Here is a 22,746-nt window from a genome sequence, read left to right on the forward strand (position 1 = left end):
AATCACATAATTGACATTGGTTTGAGGTCAACGATTATTTTGTCCATTTCTTATCTTTGCTTATCATTTGTGTGTGTTCATTTCCTTATCGTAACTTAATGGTAAAATGTCAACCCACCTGTATAAAAGAGGATGGAAGACTGCATGCAGGCACTCAGGTTTTGGAGTCTACAGGTGAGTACACTACAGTATCACAGACCTACTGTATGACTGTAGTGATTTTTCAGTTTGAATGGTTCTATGATGTGATCGATCTTAGTGACATGAGCTTGATTCTGCTTGACTGAAGTTCATTTTCTTACACAGTTGACAGCACAGCCGAGATGAAGTGGGCCATTGTCGTGTGTGCCATGGTGGCACTGTCTGAGTGCCTTGTCCAGTAAGTCAGCTGTAAAACTCTCACATGTTCCTATACTTGTTCTATTTCTGACTTTTCCTACCACCTAGACTTCATTAGCTCCACTCACATAACTGCAGGCGTAACTTCTAAATGAACAAGCGTCATTTAGGATTTAGGTGAAGGCTGCTGGGTCACAAGAATGTCATGTTCTCTCATCGATGACTAGACGAAAAACCTCTGTACAGGACGCTATGAAGTGAACAAACATAGCTGAAAGAAAAAAAATAATAAATTGCTCACTTTGATGAACCCTAGGGTCCCTCTGGTGAAGGATAAGACAGCCAGGGAGATCCTGGAGGAGCAGGGTCTGTGGGAGGAGATGAGGCTCAAGTTCCCATACAACCCCATGGTCAAGTTTGACAACCGCTTTGCCGTGGGCACCGAGTCCATGACCAACGACGCTGATGTGAGTAACAGCCGCATTTTCGTTTTGACTTTTAGGGGAACAAAACATATTGTGAAAACATAGTTAAACACAATAATCAGTAGGGGGAGACATAATGAAAACCCAATAGGCCATAGTGTTCTAGCTCATAGAAATAATGGTGGATGAAAACCTAATCAATGTGTTAAAATCCTGAAATTGCAAAAAGAGGGAGGAGCTTTAGAAAACTAGGTCAACAAGGAGTCAAACTGGGTATTAATAAAAGACTCCCAAAGAATTGTAACTCAACGCACACTTTGCTGTATTTGCGTTAAAACTACAGTAAACCTTTTACTGCATTGAACTCCACTGGACTGGAGTTTTCCTTGATTTTTAGAAGGAAAGCATGTTTTGGAGGACCAGAAGAGTTCTGGCCCATCTGAAGTTTTTTTTCCAGCAACAAAAGCTTAAACAGACAATTAAACAGAACTTTGAGGAATGGTTCCTTTAGGTCATGAATAATCTCAGTGTCTCTTCTTCATCTCCAGCTGGCTTACTATGGAATCATCTCCATTGGAACTCCTCCTCAGTCCTTCAAGGTCGTCTTCGACACCGGCTCCTCTAACCTGTGGGTGCCCTCCGTCTACTGCAGCAGCCCAGCCTGCAGTATGTAAAACTATACATGCTATACTTATTTCTCTTACTGACTTCAGTTAAAGTGCAACAAATGTTATTAAATATCCATCATATCAGCAAACAAAAACATTTTTTTTCATGTGTACCTTCATAGACAACCATGACAAGTTTAACCCTAGCCGCAGCAGCACCTACAAACACAATGGAAGTCCTCTCCGTATCCAGTATGGCACTGGCAGCATGACTGGTTTCCTTGGATACGACACTGTGACGGTGAGAAATATATAGTATCATTTTGAACTAAAAAAATAATATTTACTTATAGTTCTTTTTGAGTATTACTTGTCCCATTGTCATGTTCAAGGCAAAAATGTACCCATTTGAGGCTAATTCACCATAAATATCTGTTGGCCTTGGTCATATTCATACATGTTGGCACCAAAACTATAATTAACATAGAAAAGCAGATGAAGGGATATTAAGATGACAACTTTATAGTTTCCATGAACTCAAAACCCATGTTTAAGTTTTTTATTGCATATATATATTGCATTCTAGGTCACCTATACAGCAGTATGTGGTTCATTCATTCATTCATGTCATTTTGTAGGTATTCCTGTGTATACTATATAGCATTCTATATAGTATTCTATAGCATTTTAATGTTTGTCTTTTCCTAAACAAAAAAATGTTGATGACTCAGTCTGCATTCAGGGGCATAGGCTACACTAAATTTGTGTCTAGTCAAACACTTTCTAACTTATGATGCTACCAGAGTGGAGAGTTTCAGTGGGCTGGGCCTCACTGTACAAAAACACAACTTTATCCACCGATTTGTTTGAAAGAGGATGGCAATTTATGCAGCTGTCCTCCAGCGGTTCAGCTTCAATTCTTGGCTATTTAATTACAGGATTACCTGATGGACAGATAGCTTTAGCATACTTGTTGCTAAAGTCGATAACTGTAACTGTAAGCTGAAGTTAGCAGGCAATGGAACAAGGCTCAGCAGCCTCCCAGTGAACACGGCTGGTGAGACGGACAGGGAATACAGTACCCAGGTGATGCACAGGGTTTAGCTTTACTTGCTATTAAAATAGTTAATCACTACGTGCTGTTGGCTTGGTTAGCCGTGATTCAGCCCCACATGCATAGGCAGAGCACACTCTGCTAACCATTTCATGGGATCTTTACAGACCCACTATAACTGGAGACAGTTTTAAATCCCTGCACTGTCTTTGTGTTTGTCTGCCAGGTTGGTGGACTCGCTGTGCAGAACCAGATCTTCGGCTTGAGCCAGACTGAGGCTACCTTCATGCAGTACATGCGCGCTGATGGTATCCTGGGCCTGGCATACCCAAGCCTGTCTGCTTCCGGCGCTACACCCGTCTTCGACAACATGATGAAGGAGGGCCTGGTCAACCAGGACCTCTTTTCCGTTTATCTGAGCTCGTAAGGACAACCTTAGGTTTGCAGTATCCTATCCAGGGAAAGAAATATTTCCACAATGCAATTTTCCTTATACCCTTACTACTACTGAGACAGCAGCTGATTTTTAGTAAGTTCTGGCTTTCCTCTGCAGTAACTCTCAGCAAGGCAGTGTGGTGACCTTTGGTGGTATTGACCCCAACCATTACTATGGTTCCATCACCTGGATTCCCCTCTCCAATGAGCTGTACTGGCAGATCACAGTGGACAGGTAAAGCCATGGATACAGCATCACAGGCTGTCTGAAATCTATCCAAAACAAAATGACATTGTCAGTAAAAGTGTTAGTTATCTCTCTGATGCATACTGTATTATGTGTCCCTTTCAGTGTTACCGTCAATGGTCAGGTTGTGGCTTGCAGTGGTGGTTGCCAGGCTATTGTGGACACTGGCACCTCTCTGATTGTTGGACCTCAGAGTGACATCAGCAACATCAACGGTTGGGTGGGAGCTTACAGCCAGAACGGAGACGTAAGTGCCAAAAAAGATGTGCTGGTTGACTGAGTGAGATTTTTATGGCTTCAGGTTGAGTAAAATAAAACTTAACTTTGTTAAAAACTGAAAAGCAGAGACAAATTTTGATGGTTTTTCATCACTTTTCCTTTCACTTTCTTCTCTCAGTATACTGTCAACTGCAACAACATTGGCCAGATGCCTGATGTGACCTTCAACATCCACGGACAGCAGTTCACCCTCCCAGCCTCTGCCTACGTCCGTCAGGTAAGTCTCTGTTTCCCTGCCAGATTTTTTATTTTCTCATCTGACTACACTTCCCCTACATCTGAAATTCTTCTTTTAAATCCCTCCCACAGTCTCAGTACTATGGCTGCCGTTCTGGCTTTGGCAGCGGAGGTGACAGCCTGTGGATCCTGGGTGATGTCTTCATCAGACAGTACTACTCCATCTTCAGCAGAGCCCAGAATATGGTGGGTCTGGCCAAGGCTAGATAAACAACCTGAAGTCACCTTGCCCAAGAGCCTTGCAACAATCATGTATACATCTTAGTATGAGTAGAATTTCAGTGCTACTAAAATAATGCCTGTGTAATGCCTGAGACTCCTATCTTTTCCTTGTCCTGTAAATGATTAAATTTCCTTAAATCCAATAAAAACAGTTAAGTCAATTCAACAGTTGTTTTATTATGCTACCACAAATGACTTTTATATGATTAAATCTGTGTCAATGCTAAACTACTATCGCATCTCATTTAAGAAGACAACCCAGCAGAATACATCTTTTGATGCAATTCACTTCATATGCATGCAATAGGACAACTTTGTGTACAAGATTTTTGTACACACAGTACTGTGGGTTAAACAGACGTGTACACTCTTCCAGCTTATTTGGACTCCAACCTGTTCAGGCACAATAAGTCTATTGTGTTTTACATTCTAATTAGCATGCCTAAATGTAAGATTTGGGGGAATCTGTAGACAGAATATCTACAGAATATCTATAACTCTAGTCAGAGTGAAAAGGAGATAAATAAACAAAAATGATAAATGTATAAGATAGAGGGATCTTATTTGGGGATTACTGGGAAGATAATTTTTTTTCTTCATAGGCAAAGAAAGGCCCCCTCATCTTTTTAACTTTCTTGGAAAAGAATTTGTATCAGATTTTTTTTTCAAGTTGTAAATTATTGAAAAGTTCTTCTATCCACAGAGTGTTGGAAGGCAGCATTGGTGATTTCTACCTCATTAATATAATGTGTCTGGCCAATAAAGTTGCAAAAGCTGTTAGATCTGCTTGGTGCTCAGGCAAAGGCAACTGAGAGATGCCAAACAGAGCAGTGATGGCATCGGGCTCTTTAAGTGTCCCAATTATCTCCATCAATGTATCAAAACTGCAGTCTAATAGTTATGCAGCGATGCATGTGACCAGATCATATGTACATGGTTTGCAGGTGATGACATTTCTCACAGGAAGGGTCGATAAATTTTGAAGAGCATAACTTCAGTCCAATTAGTGTGGTGAACAACTTTACGTTGAATTAACCCATGCCTTGCACAGATGAGGTATGTACACATTTAAAAATACTCTCCCAAAGCTCATCAGAAATCTGCCTCCCCAGTTCAACCTCCGAAACAGGCAGGTTAGGGAACTGGGCATAGGTATTGCGGACAAAAATATGAATTTGTAGGTATCTTAAAAAATGGTGTTTAGGAGGAAGAACAACTCTAGGAGCTGTTGAAAAGATGCAAATATAATGTTTAAAGCTTGGTAAGGTCATTCCTCGAAGAGGCTTAGGTGTCTGTAAGAAGTCTTTACGCAGTCTTAGTTTTGTTTTTGTTCCAAATAAACTGAAAAATGAAGCTATCAATTTTCTGAAAAAATGCACGAGGGAGGAAAACAGGGATACACTGGAATAAGTAGGGGAACTTTGGGAGAGTATTCATTTTAACACAGTTAATCTTCACAGCTAAATTTAATGGGAGCATTGACTAGCGTTAAAAGTCTTGTTGCATACTTCCTAAACAAGGAGTTCATTTGGCATTCTGGCAAAATGTCAGCCGAACTGTATAAAAGAGGATGCAGGACTGTCTGTGGGCACTAAGGTTTTAAGTCTACAGGTAAGTGCACTACAGGAACCATCTGCCAAAAAAAAAAAAAAAAATCCTGAACACAGAAATTGTGAAAAACAGGCTACCTGTCTAACACCAGAATTCAGTATTTCATAGTTCTCAGATTTTAACATGTTTTCAGCAACTATGTTCTAACATGTGGAATATGTGTCAAAGAAAAACCCTTCATTTCCTTTACTAAATGTAGAACTTGAAGGAGTTCAGCATATTTGAAGTTGATACTAGCATTATTCTTGCAATTTGTCAGCTGTATCCACATGGCTGAATGCACTTATTGTGGGTTGCTCCAACAGTCTGGGTCTTTCATCAATGCCACCACATACCCACTTCCTTTCATTGCCATTTTCAGTTCATCCACTAGATGCCCTCAGACTTTTTCCCCTGCTCCTGCCACTCCCATCTGCCCTGCAATTAAGACATTCCCTTCACCTGTGTTTCCCCGCCCATCTCCCTACCTACACCTTCCCCGTCAGCTTGTCAGTTTGTCCTTCTTGTTTTGCTGCTTGTCTGCTTTTGCTTTGTGCTCCGTTTTTTTTTAGTTCTTGATTTACTACCTGTCTGCTCACCTGTAAGCTCTTTATCTCAGTCAGTCTGTGAAGTCATCCTGCTGCCTCAGTCTGCCTCAGTATGTAATGTACTCAAAATTGTACAACCATTTTTGTCAAATTTCGAGTTGAAGAATAATGTGAAACTCTCATGCCAGTGTTTCTTTACCTTAGCTTAGTTGCAACAGACACTTGAATGAGGAGTCACAAGGATTAAAAAAAAAAAAAAAGTAAAGTTGAATATGCTATCAGTATTGACATGGCACTTTTTTGCCTGATATCACTGCCAGTTAAGCCCCAGCTTGGTCTGACAACTGACAACCAGAAATGTGAACTTTCTTTCCTCACATTGATGGTATGAGGAAGTTTCACCATAACTCCTTATCACTTTCATCAAACATTCCAGTCAGGACCAATCATATTTGTAGTTTTCTCATGCAGTGGTGTTCCTGGTAACAATAACCTGTATAACCAGACAGTAATGATTACTGCAGCATCTAATTTGCAGCTCAAGACTATTCACCTTTATGACAGTATCGGTTCTTTGTACACTTCTGCAGTGTTAAATCAGAGATTGTAAAGAAAGCAAGGAAGGCTGGCAGTCACCTCAGCAGGGTAAGTGGTGTTCCTGTAAACTTTTGAACTCCATGTCTGTGTCATATCTTTTTCTTATGTCAATCTATTACTAGCTGCTGTATTGGCAAGATATTGAGTGTTGACTTTAAGTTGTTTTATGTAGAATCTGAGAGGACAATGTCTCCAGAAAAAGGCAGAAAGAGAAGAGATGTCACAAGTTACTGTGACTGGATGTCGCAACTACCACCTGAGCTTCACAACACTCGCCTCTTTGACCTGGCCATTCCAGGTAACTGGCTGACATAATGTAACTGCTTACATTGCTACTGCATTGAATGCACAGCAGTTTTCCCAATTTTGACTGTGTGTGGGTCAAGGAGTTAACATATGCACTGTCTTTTGAAAAACATGTATCTCCATATCTTTAATTCCCTATTTTTAAAAGCCCCTTATCCACTTTGGGACCCTCATAAAGTTAAGATGATAATGTTCAGCAGGTATATAGGTTACAGGTTACAGATAGGTCCATCTTAGTTTACCATGTTAGCATACTAACATTTGCTGATTAGCACTAAACATAAAGTACATCAGATTGATCTACATACTGATATTGCCATCCATAAAGCCATGTTGCCAGCATAGCTACAAAAACGCAAATTTGTACATACATGATTTTTCCTGGGCGGTGGTTATTTAAGGTTTATTCAAACAGTGGTCTGACTCAGTGGAGGCACACTGCAGGTTTAAGTCTTGTCATTGGACACTTGTTTCAAGCAGTATCGCGGTTTCCACTACATATGTTACTAAAGTCCCGGGGAAACGAACAACATCCGAGCTGCAACCAAGACGCTGAAAACAGCAAATTAGTGCCAGGGACACTAATGGTACAGATGTAAACAAGCTAACAGCTGTTATCTTTTGCAATGATGTAGTCATTTTAATGCCCGACTTTGTGCCCAGACATGCAAGTATTTCACCAAAACAAGCGCCCCCCCCCCCAAACATTATTTTGCACTGGTGCTCCATTCTAGGCTTTGCGCTGCCCAAGATGTGGAGCCGGATCTTTCTCCAGTACTGAGTGCTGTGGAGAAAGGTCTGGCTATGTGAGACTATTGAAACAGTAAAATTGCTGTAACGTGTGTGTGTTTGTGTGTGTGTGTGTGTCTTTGGTCATTCCCAGGTAGCCATGACTCAATGAGTTATGACTTGGACATCAACTCCCCTATAGTGGAGCCTGAAAGAGTGAAAATATTCAGTATAATCTATTGTGCACGTAAAATAGTGCGTAGATGGGCGACCACTCAGGTAAATATAGTGTTTAAAACCTTAGTACTGAATGTACTTTTGCATACCAGAAACAGAGAAGGGAGGGGGTTTATCTGACTGTCATAATGACCTCTCATGCAGGAGGTGACCATCACAAAGCAACTGGATGCAGGAGTCCGCTACCTTGACCTGAGGATCGCTCGCAAGCCAAATGACACCAACCCCACAAGGCTTTTCTTTTATCATGGGCTGTACACACAGACTGATGTGGAGGTAAGGATGGAAATGTCATCTCTTTAATAAATCTTTCCCTGACGATGTTCCTGATGAGTGATATAGATTCACAGCAAAGGGATACGTTATATATGCAAAGTTGCTGAGCAGTACATTAATGTTACCAAATGACACTGTGCAGTTTAATTACAGCAGCACAAACTGTATGCATTGCAATGCCATGGGAACCTAAGTTGGCGATACAGAAAATAATTTTTCCCGGTTTCCTTCAGACCATCCATATGCTGACTAACTCTCTTGCTTGATTCCTAGCTAGAGTGTTTCTGCTGTTATGTACTTGTATATTCTTCATAGCTCTCCATTATATGACAACTTGACCACACTGACTGAAGTAGGCGTCACATGATCGACCCATTTTTGTGAGGAAAAAATCTGTGAGATACAATAGAGATGATATTAAGAGCTGCTATTCTGCCATTGTGATCAGACTGTTCTCAGGGACATAAATGACTGGGCAGAGAGGCACCCCAAGGAGGTCGTCATCCTGGCTTTGTCCCACTTCAAAGGGTTTGACAAAAATAAAGGGCATCTCCACAGCCACCTTATCAGCTTCATCAAGACCTTGTTTGGACCCAAACTCTTCCCTAAAGACGTAAAGTATACAGATTTTTTCCATTTAGAACAGTAAGTCAAATATGTTAAAAGCTGTCATATAAAAAGAACTTTTAATGTCTCATAACAGGGCATCCCTACCCTGAAGAGTTGCTGGGACCAAGGCAGAAACATCATAGTTTCATATGATTATCCAGAAGGTCCGGACCCTGAGTTATGGAGTAGAATACTTTACTACTATGGTAATAGTATGAACACCAATACTGTTGAGTCAGAACTTCGTAAGGAGTTGGAAAAAGGAAAGCCTTATGGTAAGTTTCCTCTCTTTCCGCAACTCAATGGGTTGTATAGGTCAGGGGTTCCCAAACTTTTACATGCCAAGGACTCCCACAATAGATTCATATTAGACTGTGGATCCCCAATTTGAGATGATTTTGTTTTAGGGAATTCTCCCTGAGTGTTATTTTAAGTTTGAAGATAAAGTCTTCGACAATCAGTTATCAAACTAGGATCACTGTAAATCACAATCAATAAAAATGGCCAACGCTATTTTTTCCCTTGTTGTTCCAACTTACAAAAAATGTGATAAAAGTTAAAATATTCAACACTGTCACGAACTCTGGTTAGTCCCTGGACCCCAGTTTTAAAACTGGTATAGGCTAGATGTTGTAAATAATAAAGGGTTTGGTTTTTGACCAGGGCTGCCCCCTACTAAAGATTTTCCTGGTCAACCAGTAGTCAAGCTATTACTGGGGCACAAAGTGAGCTGCCTGAACCCACCATGTCTTCATTGTCTCTGGAGTCAGAGTCCTGGTTGAAGCTGCTGTAACAGTGAATCACCTCAGGTCCTCACCTCATCTTGGTTGTCAAACTGGTCTCTTCTGTCTCAGAGCATGTATTCCAGTTTAACAGGACTGCTAACTAGCTAACAGCGGCTATAGCACAGTTAGTTGTAGTGTGTCTATGGGCCAAATGGCAAGGAGAAGCTCCCAAATGGAGTATGAAGTGGTTTTTTTTCTACATATAACAAATAAATGAAAATGTGATCAACTAAGACTCTCGTCAACAACTAGCCATTTAGTCAGCTATTGGGGGCAGCCCTATAGTCTCTACTTAGGGCTAATAACTCTCTGCATTATTGTGAATGTCTCTTCTCACCAAATTTCCCTCCATGCCCGGCAGGTTTCTTTGTATGTGGCTTGAACCTGACTCTGCCAGAGGATGCCAGGATACTGAGGTACATCCTCCGCCTCTGTGACAACTTTCCCAACGTTGTTCACAGGAGTCTGCCAAGGCTGCTGCAGTGGGTGAAACGCCAAGCCGGCAAAACACCCTTGAACATTGTCGCCTCGGACGTGGTGACTCGTGATAACTTTGTCCCAACAGTTGTCAAGCTCAATATTTCAAAACCTTAACTGCATAGTGGAAACGGTCATTTCATTCCCCCTCTTTTAAATGGGGAAAAAGAGTCCACGTACTACATGAGCCCCGGCCAATTTAAAAAACCCTTGGTCATTCTTTTTGCTGTGATGTTTTCTTTCTTACATAAATGGCTTTTTTTTTTTTTTTTTTTTTAAATCATAAATCAATCGGAGCACATGTGTGACTTGTAAGAGCTGATCCCAGCAGAAGTTGCAATAAAACCTGATGGTGTTCTGGTCATCTCAGGAGGGAACAGTTTTTTCGGGGGATATTTATGCTTTTGTTTTTGTAGGTACTCATCTGTTATTAAAAATTAAGTCATTAGATGTGCTAGAATATTGAATTAGACATATTGTTTGTTTTGAAATCAAAGTTTTAGCATGCTAGCAAAACACATTGTGCATTAATACAGTGGGCTTAACTACATAGTATGCATTTTTACACCATTTAATGGACATTTTGTATGTTTCTTTATTTTTTTAATTAACAGTTTAGCTGTTTGGTGGAGAAAATCAGTCCAGGGTGAATGTATAGCTAATTTCTTCTCTGCATGATCAATTTATATTTTTCATGTTATTTTAGGACATGTTAGTGTATAGATTTATTTCATACATTTCTTTTTATGTTGTGTGGGTAGAATAAAATATTGTCTTTTAACCATGAATTAACATTTTTAACATTTTTTAATCAACTTATTTGATTGTAAATCAAAATTACTGTTTTACTCTGCTTTGAACATTAGTATTGAACATGCAAACTTTTTCTTTCAGTCAGTCTTCAGAAAAATTCTTTCAAATATGTGCTTTTTCAACCAGCTGGCTGGACCAGAAACTTTGACAAATTTCAAATGTCAGCAGCACAAAATGACAACACATATTGACAGATGAACACTGGGACAGTAATTTTCCACTATAGTTCAGTTGTTTTTAAAAAGAGGAGTGGACACAAAATGAAAAAATAACTCTTGAGAGCTAAGAGATTACAGATTTGAATAGAAAAAAAATGTAATAGGATTCTTTAAATATATATATATATATATATATATATATATATATATATATATATATATATATATATATATATTTATCAGCAAATCATGAAGTGTGCTTATGTGAAACACTCATGCGGAAGATAAACTAATTCATAGTCCCACAATGGACAAAAATAAAAAGCAAAAAAAAAAATTAAAAGTTAACAAGTAGTATAAACAAGAGATATAGTAGGAACAATGTATACAATATAAATAATAAACATTGTGAATTTACACTCTCGCACATAATAAAAATAAATATAAAATATTGAAGAGTATGTTAGGTACCTACCCATTTAGACCATGCCAGAGTTTTGACATATTTTGACACAGACGACAAAAACATAAAGAATAGATAGATATTCAACTATTGACCATTCAAATGTTCTCTTTTAAATTTGTATAATATGGTTTCAAAATGTCCACAAAGCTGATTTAGTGGGTTTAATAATTTAACCTAATTATCTGTTCACCCTTTTTTCTTTTCTCTCTTGCCTGTTGTCGCGCCATCATGTGTTAGTTCACGGTATTGCAATAAAGTGTCATCTCATCATGACTGGAAGTTTTGGCTGGTTAGTATGTCAACAAAGTAGCTAATGCTAGCTTGCTTAGTAACGTGAACTAAGCAGCACACTTGTTGGATTAGGATGTTAAGACTAGCATGGCGTCAGTCGACGTCCAAAAATAGCCGCGTGGAGCCTGCACGTCTTTTAACTGCAACTTTTCTGGGAGCGGACAGTCAACATCAGAGCCCAGGGGGTGGCATTAGGTGCTTCAGACAGATTCCCCACCCACAGAGCGACAGGTCACCGCTCCTCCACCGTCCCCAGCCGGCCTACTATCTCAGGTAAAGGCTAGCCACCGCGGCTAGTAAGATGCTAAGGCGAACGCTAGCCGTGCAGCAAACATGCCCACCGTTAATTTAGCAAGACAATTCATAGCACGTCAGATGTTTGTAGGATAAGTGTAATGTCGTTTACTGCATGGTTCTTACTGTCACGACTGTGGACGCATTTTTTAACGAACGGAGGAGTTAAGCGAAACTCCGTTACAAAATCATACAAATTAATATTTCCCTAACACAAGTATTGCCAGGAGTCATGCCTTCATGAGTAAAGACATTGAAATACTGTTTAAATGCCTTGTATTTATATTCGGCGTAACTACATAAGGCACAAAGCAGCACTTATGTCATATAATTTGTTAGCTTTTGTAACTGGTCTGTTTTGTAACTCCCTGACCACGCTCCGCTAACGGTACATTCAAGCTAATTGCCCTTGCGTTACATATAACGCTAAATAATAGCACCGATGTGTGTCCATGTGTCAAAGCTATTTAGGCCGAATTTTCAGAAATGGTCTAATATATCGGAAACCATGTTAAGTCGTGCTTTCTGAGGCTTGAAACGTCGGCTATAAGCAAAGTCTCATTAAATTAGTGGTTATTCAAATGGAAATCGACATGACTGCCCTTTGGTTAACTGCTATAATGCTTAGCAACTACTGCAGCTGTAGAAGGATGCTGCTTATCGTTAGTCTTCAGCTGACAGCGTGATAGCACTAATAGCTTGCATGCTGGTTAAAAAAAAATACATGAAGCATATACATGTCTTGAAGTTAACAGTTAGCTTGTTTCCACTGTGTCAGAACAAGGATTTTTTCATGAATAAAGATTACACTGACACTTGCACTGTAAATGTTGCCCCTTTTCTGTATGCTTTTTTGGAGTATCCTGATTTTTGACTGTATTTTGACTGATTTTCATTCCAAATTAATGCCAAATAGAATCAGGGTCCTGCTGCTGCTATTGTGTGTGTTAGCTCACTGGAAAGACTCTGCTACACTAAATGGAACAGGACCTTAATGAGTATGACTGGTTACACCTATGTTTACCCTGCTGTGCCATATCAATGCAACCTTTTCACACAGTCAGATTGATATGAAATCGTCAGTATTCAGAAGTAATACCTTATTAAGCAACTTATTACTAAACAGTGACTAACTGTGTTTGCATGTCCAGTTCATCTGTCTTTATGAGCATGGCATCAGGGAGTGAAGGGCTGTCATCCACCTCTCACAGACACACCAACAGGTTGGCTAAGGAGAGGTCGCCTTACCTGCTGCAACATGCACACAACCCTGTTGACTGGTGAGTGCCTTTAAACTACAGGCTATAGGCACAATTCCTTAAATCTGATATAAACTTATGTTGTGTTTGTTTCAGGTACCCATGGGGACAAGAAGCTTTTGACAAAGCAAAGAATGAAGACAAGCCAATCTTTTTATCAGGTGAAAAGACTCTCTTGCACCTGGTATCAGCATGTCTTTTATTTTGGGGCCACTTCACATGGAATTTCTTCATGTGCTTGTACAGGAATGTTTCTGTAAGTCTCTCTCTTTGACTGTCAGTGGGATACTCAACATGTCACTGGTGCCATGTTATGGAGAGGGAGTCGTTTGAAGATGAGGAAATTGGCAAAATCATGAGTGACAACTTTGTCTGCATCAAGTTAGACCGAGAAGAGAGACCCGATGTGGATAAGGTCTACATGACCTTTGTGCAGGTTTGTGTGCTTACATTTAGTTTTTCTCACACAAGCCTTTTATTATTTTTGAATCATGAATTTTGGTTGCTAACGTCTACAGGCAACAAGTGGAGGTGGAGGTTGGCCCATGAGTGTGTGGTTGACCCCTGACCTTAAACCTTTCATTGGAGGCACCTACTTCCCTCCCAGAGACCGTGGAAGAAGGCCTGGGCTCAAAACGGTTCTCACCAGAATCATAGAACAGGTAGAACAAGACTTAGATTCAGCACTTAAAGGGGCTTTTTTCTCAGTTTCTGAGTTTTACAAATTATGTTTTTTAAATAAAAAATTCAACATGTCTAATTGCTGCTGTTCTGAGGCTCCATCTTCTCATCAAATCAATCAAATATATCAATACACATATCAAATAAGTGTCTACATGTTTCAGAAATAAGATTTGTGTTGACACATTGAATATTTACTTTTTTTATGCCACAGCATCTGCAGCAGCATATCTAGAATTTGGTCAGGAGATTGTTGTACAATTTGACAAAGCTCTCTGTCAGTGCTCTGTAAATACAGTCTCTAAGTGACGTCAGCATGCTTCTCACTGGAAATTATTCATTGGGATTAATTTATATTACTAACTTATATTATATATTAATAACTTATATTTCACCAAAAAATACACTGAATACCATTTATTAAATTCCATCAAAGTCCTTGCACTGCCTTCATCAAACCATGACATGTTTCACATTGTTGCCGTCTGGTAAGCGATACAGAACTATACAGAACAGAATCGTACGTTCATCCTCAGCATTCCAAAATGAAAAACATAGTTTTATTCCTCTTTTTAGTGTATATAATTTTTGTTTTTCTGAGTAGCATAGAAGAGACTACATCTAACATCTTGTTACACGACCCTGTGTTGTAAAATGATGTAAAATGAACCTTGTAATCTTATGATCCTCAGTGGCAGAATAACCGTACTGCTTTGGAGTCCAGTGGGGATAGGATCCTTGAAGCTCTAAAGAAAGGCACGGCCGTTGCTGCAGACCAAGGAGAGACTCCTCCACTTGCCCCAGATGTTGCTAATCGCTGCTTCCAGCAGTTGGCGAATTCCTACGAGGAGGAGTATGGTGGCTTTAGAGAGGCTCCCAAGTTCCCCACACCAGGTAGACTTAGCAGCAACCACAGTGGATTGTATCCACTTCATCTGATTCAGTTTGCATTTTTCAGTGTATTGGGATGGTGTTTTGGATCAAACAAGAAGTCATGGATAAATACTAGAATATAAATATCAGATAATGAAATGAAATAAAAGCAGTATCTTTGTGACATCTCTCTACGTATCATTCCCTCCCTCCTTAGTGAATCTGATGTTCCTCATGACTCACTGGTGTGTGAATCGCTCCACCTCAGAAGGAGTCGAGGCTCTGCAGATGGCCCTGCACACACTCCGCATGATGGCACTAGGAGGCATCCACGATCATGTGGCACAGGTTCATACATGCTTGAATTGAAAAGCAGTTTGAAGACAGAATTTTGGGCACTGGGAAGTTGCCGTACAGTGATCATTGTTCACCTTTTAAATGGGTAGTTTGAATTACTTGATGGGTGGTTGTGTGAAGCACTCACTGATAGGGGCTGATAGGGCCTCAGTTTGGAGAAGCAGAGAGGGACACCAGCACAGAAGCTAAGCAATGAACTGCTGTGGACATTTTGACCACTTAAGAAAAGATCCACCTAAAAAGTCAGCATCAGTTTAAATGTGTGCTATATATTAGAATATTTTCACTGCCAAATATATCACTCTCTCCAAACAACCCAAACTCAACAGGTGAAATCAGTAATTTCACCTTGCAGAACACAGAATCACACTATAACATAAAGCAGACTAACTGATTGAAGCAGCGGTAGACCAGCAACTCCCAAAATCACTGATTTCGCTTGTGGAGTTTGGTTGGCTTGGAGAGAGTGATATTTGGTTTACTTAATGGCTGTAGGCCCATAGAACAAAGACAAAATAGACAAAAATATTAATCAGTTAATGAAGACAGTTATTATCAGATTAAGTAATAATGAAAATAGTACTTATTTGCAGCCCTAGTTCATTTATACACACAGTCACAGACGCATAAATGTATTGTATGTCTATTTGTATGACTATAATGATGTTTTTTTATTCTGGTCTTTTAAGGTCAGGTCACATATTCCTTTGCAAGTTACATGGAGTGAAGCCTATGTTGCCTGAGCAATGTATTGGCTGTTACAATACAGAAAAATGGGACATTGGCATCATAAATGATATACTGTATTCTTCTTTATGTCTGTCATCTGCAGGGTTTTCATCGTTATTCTACAGATTCCTCCTGGCATGTTCCCCACTTTGAAAAGATGTTATACGACCAGGCTCAACTGGCTGTAGCCTACATTACTGCCTCTCAGGTGTGTGTATATGTGACTGTCTCTGTATTTGTGCCGTGTGCGTGTGTGTTCTTTTTTATCTGACAGGGTATCCCTCCGTCATTCTGTCTCTCTCTTACCGCCATATCGCCCATTCAGAGAAAATCATCAGTGTGAGACTTGGCTAACATTTATTTTGCTGCAGAGTAAATACAAACTGTCATAATGACAGTGAAGCTGCTAAAACTCACATATCACAAATGGACAATTTGGAAGGCTTGCTGTTGTCATTTTTTTTTTTTTTTTTTTTTTTAACTAATTTTCACTAAAAAGTATGCAGATATTTTTAAAGAAATAGATCAGCAGAAGCATCAATAAGAACTGAAATCTGAATGGCATAGTTATTTGTTTTCACATGATTCTGTGCTGGGCTGGCGTGTTTTTCAGAGTGGACAGAGACAGAAACAGAAAGTTAATTAGGACATGCAGCATGCAGATAAGCTCAAATACAGACACGCATGTGCTTTTGTTTAATGAGGGGACAGCAACTACCTCAGCATTTATATTCTGCAGGTAACACCCTGCATATAAATCACATGACAGTATCTTTAAGGTTACGTTATGGTTGAATCATGAGTCTAAGCATGTGTGTGCGATGTGTTCTGCTTTTCCAGGTCTCAGGTGAGCAGCACTTTGCAGATGTGGCTAAAGACATACTGCTCTACGTCTCCAGAGACCTGAGTGACCAGGTGAATCATATACAACCTTGTTAGGACTTGTGTGTGTGCATGTTTTTGTGTTACTGGACTCATTTTATGGACTATGGCTTACTGGAGCACCATAGTGATGCAAATATTCTAAAGCAAAGGGTGTAGCATTAAAAATATATATATTATTTGAAGTTGGGTTGTATGAGGCCCTTATGGATAGTCTGTGTATTAGCTACAGTTGATGGAGGTCAACAAGCTCCCACTTTGGAGAAGCAGACAGGAGTTATGATCACAGAAGCTAAACAATGAACTGATGTGGACAGGGTCAGCAGCAAAATGTATTTTAGCCACCTAAAAAAATAATATCAGTGTAAGTGCATGCTATATTTAGAATATTCCAGTGCTTTACCTTGCCATCAGACAGCCTTTTTCGATGGGAAACTGCCATTATATAAGCCAAATATTGCTCTTTCGTAAGCAACTGGACTCCTTAAGAAAAAACATTAATTTTACCTTGAAGAACACAGGACTAGTAGTAGTCACTGCTGTGAGTAGTTTGTTTGTTTGTGTTACAGTTGCACTTTGGAGAATCTGAACTAACCCTTTAAAAGACAAAAGTCACACAATAACACAGACAAACTAACTGATCGAGGCAGCGGTAGACCAGCAGCTCCTGTATTTTGCAAGTTAAATTACTTATTTCCCTTATGGAATCTGTTTGCTCAGACAGAGCATTTTTAAAGTGGCTAAAATATGTTTGGTTGCTGTCCCTGTTCATAGCAGGACATTGCTCTGCCTCTGTGCTTGCACTTCTTTCTGCTTCTCCAAACCGTGGGCGTGCCGACTGTCATGTACTGTAGGTAACACAATGACTATCCACTGATACCTCATACAACCCCACTTATGATAATCCAAACTATCTCTTTAAAGAGATATTGGAGTAAAGTTAGGATAAGGCTTTGGTTAGGATGTAAGTTAAGGTTATTAAAGTATTAATGTCGTCTTTGGGAATGCGTGTTAGTAAAGGAAAGTCATTGTTGTCACGATGTCTGTGTCTGTTGCTGACAAAGCACGAACCTTAACTGTAAATTCCACCAGGAGATAATAAGTGTGTGTTTCCCTGTGTATGCGTGTGTGCACATCTGTGTGTTGCTACACCCTTGAGGGCAAGGGGCGGGACCCCGTTGACAAATAGCCTCTTAAACCCCCTGCTCTCCTCTGAGGGTCAACCCTTTTTTTCTGTTTGATTAATGAGTCGACAGCAGAGAACGGGGCACACAATTAAAACCACACTTGTTGTAATCATTATATTCCCCAAGATTTATTATGTAATTATACGCTAATGAATTAAGGCTGCAGAGGTAATTTACTGTAGACTGCATGTTTCTTTTGTGTCACAGCGGCTGGGCTTTTCCCTCAGCGAGACACACTCCTCCAGTTCTCATCATGACTGTAAAAATACTGTTCACAGCGTTTACACAGGCCCTGAGAGGGCTTACATGATATTGTGTATAATCAGACCCCTTAAAGCTGTTGATTGATTTATTGATTTCTGTCAGATTTGTCATTTCAACAATTGAAATAATTATGTTAGCTCTCTCTGAGGGCTTACAAAAATACCACTGTGACTACAGTTGTCAGACGCTTGAATGGTTTTGATTGATTGATTTGTCATTTCAGTTCTTAACTTTACATTGTTTCTTGTACGGCTGTCACGATGCCAGATTTTGTTTTTACCTTCTTTGGGCTTTGTTGGCTTTTATTTGATGGAACAGCTGCAGATAGACAAAATAGGTGGGAGAGAGTGGGGGGAAGACATGTAGATGGGAACTCAACCTCACATGTTGAGGTTTACATGTACATGGGGCACATGTGCTACCAGAGGGCCCCAAGATGCCAGAATTTAAAACTTCAATCTAATACTAGTAGTACTCTTTCAATACAGTGGCAGAAAGGGAAAAAAGTCCTGGGCAAACGAAATACTTTTTTTAAAAAAATTATTATTAATAACTGTACACACTGCTGGAACAGAAAAAGTCAGTGACTGTCTGGTTTTACTGCAAGCTAAATTTCAAGTTGGATAATGAAGACTGTACTGAGATCTTGAATAAACACTTAGATAAGTGTCTGTATAGCTTAGGTACTGTTGATGCTATCGAATATTAGTATTGTATTGTTTGACACGTGGTATTGAAGTGCTGTTGACAGCCTTAGTTTCTTGTGTTTTTTATGCCTCGACTGAATGCTTAACAACCCCTGAAAATGTTATTTTTGCTGACCTTGAGTGACAAACAGTTACTGTCAAATGGTCTATTTATGTTAACTTGCACGCATGCAAGGGAAATCTAAATCTAGATTTTACCAGGAAAGTTTTGGCAGGGCACCAGTTGTTGTCTATAAGCTACAGCTTGCTAGTTGGTTTAGCCCGCTTAGCCAGGTTAGACAAGCTCATGTAGGGTTGATGCCCTCCGAATGGTCACAAATGAGTGATCAGAGCTGGAGGAGCCTCCTGATACATTTAGCTCCACTGTTTCTGAGTATTTCTGTTTCCTGGTCAGTTCCAGTGAAAATTAACAGATTAGTGTCACAGCGTATACCAACATACAACAACAAAAAAAACATCAAAACAAAGTGGAAGGCGAGTCCTTCTCCCACCTTTTCCCTTCAGTTTCAGACGAAGTAACAAATAATGCTGTTGGAGTGCAGATTTTTACAAAGGTACTAAAATAATTTGTACCAAAAGCATATGTACCAAGCTCTGAATCCAAAACTGAGATACATACTGAACTGTGAATTTTGTGTATTGTCACACCCGGAGTGTAAAGTTACCCTTTTCAAGATTTTTTTTTTAGCTGATAATGGGGAAACATGGGGATAGTGAAGGGGAGGACATGTTTCAAAGGTCGCCAGCTGGATTCAGACCAAGGCAATTACAGTGTATGTTGTGTGCATCCAACATCTTAGGTCAATGTGACGTCTTCTTATGTGTTTAATTTAACTTGCACAACCTTCACAGTCATCTGCATGTGATCAAATAGTATCATCTATGCAGCATGTGACTGCACAGAATGTGTACTGTGAAATCTGAAGGTTGCTGTACATCATAAGTCCCATATTAATTTCAAATATGCATATCATCATTTAAAAATCTTTCTCCCTCTCTTTCCACCTCTTCCATTCCTGTAAATTGTCTGAAACAGTCCGGTGGGTTCTACAGTGCAGAGGACGCGGACTCTGTCCCAGCACAGGGGGGACCAGAAAAGCGTGAAGGGGCATTCTGCGTCTGGACAGCCTCAGAAGTCCGCGAGCTGTTGCCAGATGTGGTGGAGGGCGCCACTGGATCCGCCACTCAGGCAGACATCTTCATGCACCACTATGGGGTGAAAGTGCAAGGCAATGTTGCTCTCGAACAGGTACTTTTAAGTTTGATGTCTCATGTAGCCACCGCAGCTCTTGGATTGTATTTAGAGATGAATGGGTGGAAAGGCTGAAGTTGAAGAAATTCAGATGAACTGACCTAAGATATGGTGCTTATGTGGACAAATTAATAAATAAGTAATAAAATGAATCATCTTATTGAAGAGGTAATGCAGGCTCTGCAATCAGTTGTTTTATTTTATTCTGACAGCAGTTTAAGGTGTTAAACCTGGTCCATTAAGGCATTAACATGACATCTGTTGCAGTCAGTATGAGTTCATTTCTGTGAACACCCTCTTATCTCCTGTACCGTGTGCTGCCAGGACCCCCACGGGGAGCTGCAGGGCCAGAATGTGCTGATCGTGCGTTATTCGGCCGAGTTAACGGCTGCTCACTTTGGCATCAGTGTTGAGAAAGTCAACGAGCTCCTGGCCTCCGCCAGAGCCAAAATGGCAGAAGTGAGAACGACTCGGCCGCGCCCACACCTGGACACCAAGATGTTGGCCTCCTGGAATGGTACAGTCTAGACAAGTTTACAATATAACTATTATATGAACTATTATACTCCAGTCATGACTTGTGATAGACAAAACTGATAAAAAAAAATGATTGCCTTTTGAATGACGCAGTGGTGTCATGTTATTAATCATGATTAGGGGTGTGAAAATTTCCCAAATCCATGATTTGATTCGACTTTAAATTTTAAGGTCAGGATTCGATTCCTAATTTAAACATTTTTTCAGTAGCTATGCCATTGTTAGACTATCAAGTCTTGATTTGTTAAAATCAACAGCTCATTGTTTTTATGCCCTGATTACTGTCATGTAAATTTTCAAATTGTGCTTTAAAAACGTGAGATAAAAGTAACGGAATTTATTTAAACTGTAATAACATTAACTTGGGTATCATTTTTCAACTAATTCAAGAGGGTTTTTAAAGAGTTTGTTTTGCTTAAGAAGTAGGAGCTTTTCATTTCGTCCTTCATCAACACTTCAACCTGTGGATATCACAAACATTCACATTAAAAATCACCACATTTTGAGATGTGTGGTTTTCTCTCAAGAGGAAGAGAATGAAAAATTGTAATCTGAGAAGTAACTAGTTACTAAAGCTATCAGAAAAATGTAGTTGAGAAAAGATACTTGCCTTTGAGATGCTGTGGAGCAGAAGTATAAAGTTGCATAAAATAGAAATACTCAAAATAAGTGCAAGTTTGCTTTAGTTCTAAAGTACAGTGTGGTAAATGTACTTAATTACATCCCACAGCTGCCAAAATCAGAACTTTGCTTTATAATCTAAATAGCATAAAACACTCCCCGTCCTTATACCCTCTGTTTGGATGAAGAGAAACTCCCTAAAATACCCTTTACCTGCAATAAAAGGAAGGAATGATAGAAGGAGCAATATGACAGGTGATCCAGAAAGCACTGAACTATTTTAGACTTTGATTTCATGCTCTGTGACTTTGTACGCTGTCCAGGTATTCCAGACCAAAACAGCCATATTGCATTAAAAAAGTGGATTGATAGTGGTCCACGTCAGATACTGTGTCCAACCCCTGCTACCTGCCAAAGCACCTCTTATTTAAATTCATTCATTATTTTCAAAAGGCGCTTTTATCTCTGTGTGAATTTTATTTTATTCTGTTTTATTTATTTATATTTTATTATTATTGTTTTATTGAATTTTTTTGTAAAGCACTTTAAAACATTAAGAAAAGTGCTCTATAAATAAAGTTGGTTGTACTTCATTTTACAGTACATTAGTAAGACATTAGACATTACTAGAACTAATATGGTCTTTATTAGACAGTATCAGGCCCTTTATTGGTCTCTATTAGAGGGTAATTAGGATAAACTCAAGTGTATTATTTCCTTCTGTTAGACCCTTATTTTTAGAGGATAGTAAGGGAGACATTACAACAGAATTGTGCTGTTAACTAAAGTAAAATCACATATCTTCTTCTCAGAACAGTATGTGAACCAGATCTACCAAATAAAAGCCACAATTCTAGAGGTAGAGGAATATTTTGTTGATGGGTAACCTTACTGTAGGCAGATCATGTTAATTGATTATAGAAGTAGGCATTGATCTTGGCTACTCTGCTAATTCTATGAGGCCACCTGAAGAAGGTGAGTCCCAAGAAGCAGATATGTGATTTCACTGTAGTTTACGGTACATCTCCGTGTGTGTGTGTGTCCCTAAATACCCTCTAATAAAGTTTAATAAGGCCCTAATATGGACTCATAAAGAACATAATATTTCTAATTTTTGGCAAAGTTTAGACAAAGTATACTGTTAAAAAAGGTGCAAACATAGAGTTGTTTTTTATTTCTATTAAAATAAAACAAATTGCTGTTCACTGCCAAGCAGGGCATTAGAGGAACAAACATAAAAGCCTGTTATACCCTGGTCATACTGTACATTAGAAGTTTCAGATGTAGACATTTATCATTAGCAGTATGAAAATGTGTGTAGATTATTATAGATACACTGGTTGTCGCTTTCCATTAGTGTGATGCCAATTTGGAC

The 22,746-nt window shown here is 39.4% G+C and overlaps 3 protein-coding genes across 3 annotated transcripts in view; all 3 read left to right on the plus strand.

Annotated features, from left to right (window-relative positions):
* Positions 1 to 226: 226 nt before the first annotated feature.
* LOC146311682 (pepsin A-like) lies at positions 227 to 4,007 on the plus strand. The gene is made up of 9 exons (XM_084741529.1): positions 227 to 379; positions 656 to 806; positions 1,313 to 1,430; positions 1,555 to 1,673; positions 2,653 to 2,849; positions 2,980 to 3,096; positions 3,214 to 3,355; positions 3,506 to 3,604; positions 3,697 to 4,007. Exons 1-9 carry the CDS (start codon positions 324 to 326, stop codon positions 3,832 to 3,834), a joined length of 1,137 nt encoding a protein of 378 aa, XP_084597655.1. The 5' UTR covers positions 227 to 323; the 3' UTR covers positions 3,835 to 4,007.
* A 2,154-nt stretch (positions 4,008 to 6,161) lies between these two features.
* Positions 6,162 to 10,267, plus strand: LOC146311683 (PI-PLC X domain-containing protein 1-like). The gene is made up of 7 exons (XM_084741056.1): positions 6,162 to 6,629; positions 6,754 to 6,879; positions 7,771 to 7,895; positions 7,998 to 8,129; positions 8,578 to 8,742; positions 8,833 to 9,013; positions 9,885 to 10,267. Exons 2-7 carry the CDS (start codon positions 6,768 to 6,770, stop codon positions 10,115 to 10,117), a joined length of 948 nt encoding a protein of 315 aa, XP_084597182.1. The 5' UTR covers positions 6,162 to 6,629; positions 6,754 to 6,767; the 3' UTR covers positions 10,118 to 10,267.
* Positions 10,268 to 11,695: 1,428 nt separating this feature from the next.
* spata20 (spermatogenesis associated 20) overlaps positions 11,696 to 22,746 on the plus strand; it is a 54,304-nt gene continuing 43,253 nt past the window's right edge. The window contains exons 1-11 of the mRNA XM_084741340.1: positions 11,696 to 12,001; positions 13,174 to 13,302; positions 13,378 to 13,442; positions 13,563 to 13,717; positions 13,800 to 13,943; positions 14,655 to 14,856; positions 15,053 to 15,183; positions 16,025 to 16,129; positions 16,762 to 16,836; positions 19,998 to 20,210; positions 20,538 to 20,730. Coding sequence (XP_084597466.1) covers positions 11,802 to 12,001; positions 13,174 to 13,302; positions 13,378 to 13,442; positions 13,563 to 13,717; positions 13,800 to 13,943; positions 14,655 to 14,856; positions 15,053 to 15,183; positions 16,025 to 16,129; positions 16,762 to 16,836; positions 19,998 to 20,210; positions 20,538 to 20,730 — 1,612 coding nt within the window. The 5' untranslated portion in view covers positions 11,696 to 11,801. The remainder of the gene's footprint in view (positions 12,002 to 13,173; positions 13,303 to 13,377; positions 13,443 to 13,562; positions 13,718 to 13,799; positions 13,944 to 14,654; positions 14,857 to 15,052; positions 15,184 to 16,024; positions 16,130 to 16,761; positions 16,837 to 19,997; positions 20,211 to 20,537; positions 20,731 to 22,746) is intronic.

The sequence above is a fragment of the Lutjanus erythropterus genome, chromosome 17 (assembly GCF_056507025.1).
Source record: "Lutjanus erythropterus isolate fLutEry1 chromosome 17, fLutEry1.hap2, whole genome shotgun sequence".
In the NCBI taxonomy this organism is placed as follows: domain Eukaryota; kingdom Metazoa; phylum Chordata; class Actinopteri; order Lutjaniformes; family Lutjanidae; genus Lutjanus; species Lutjanus erythropterus.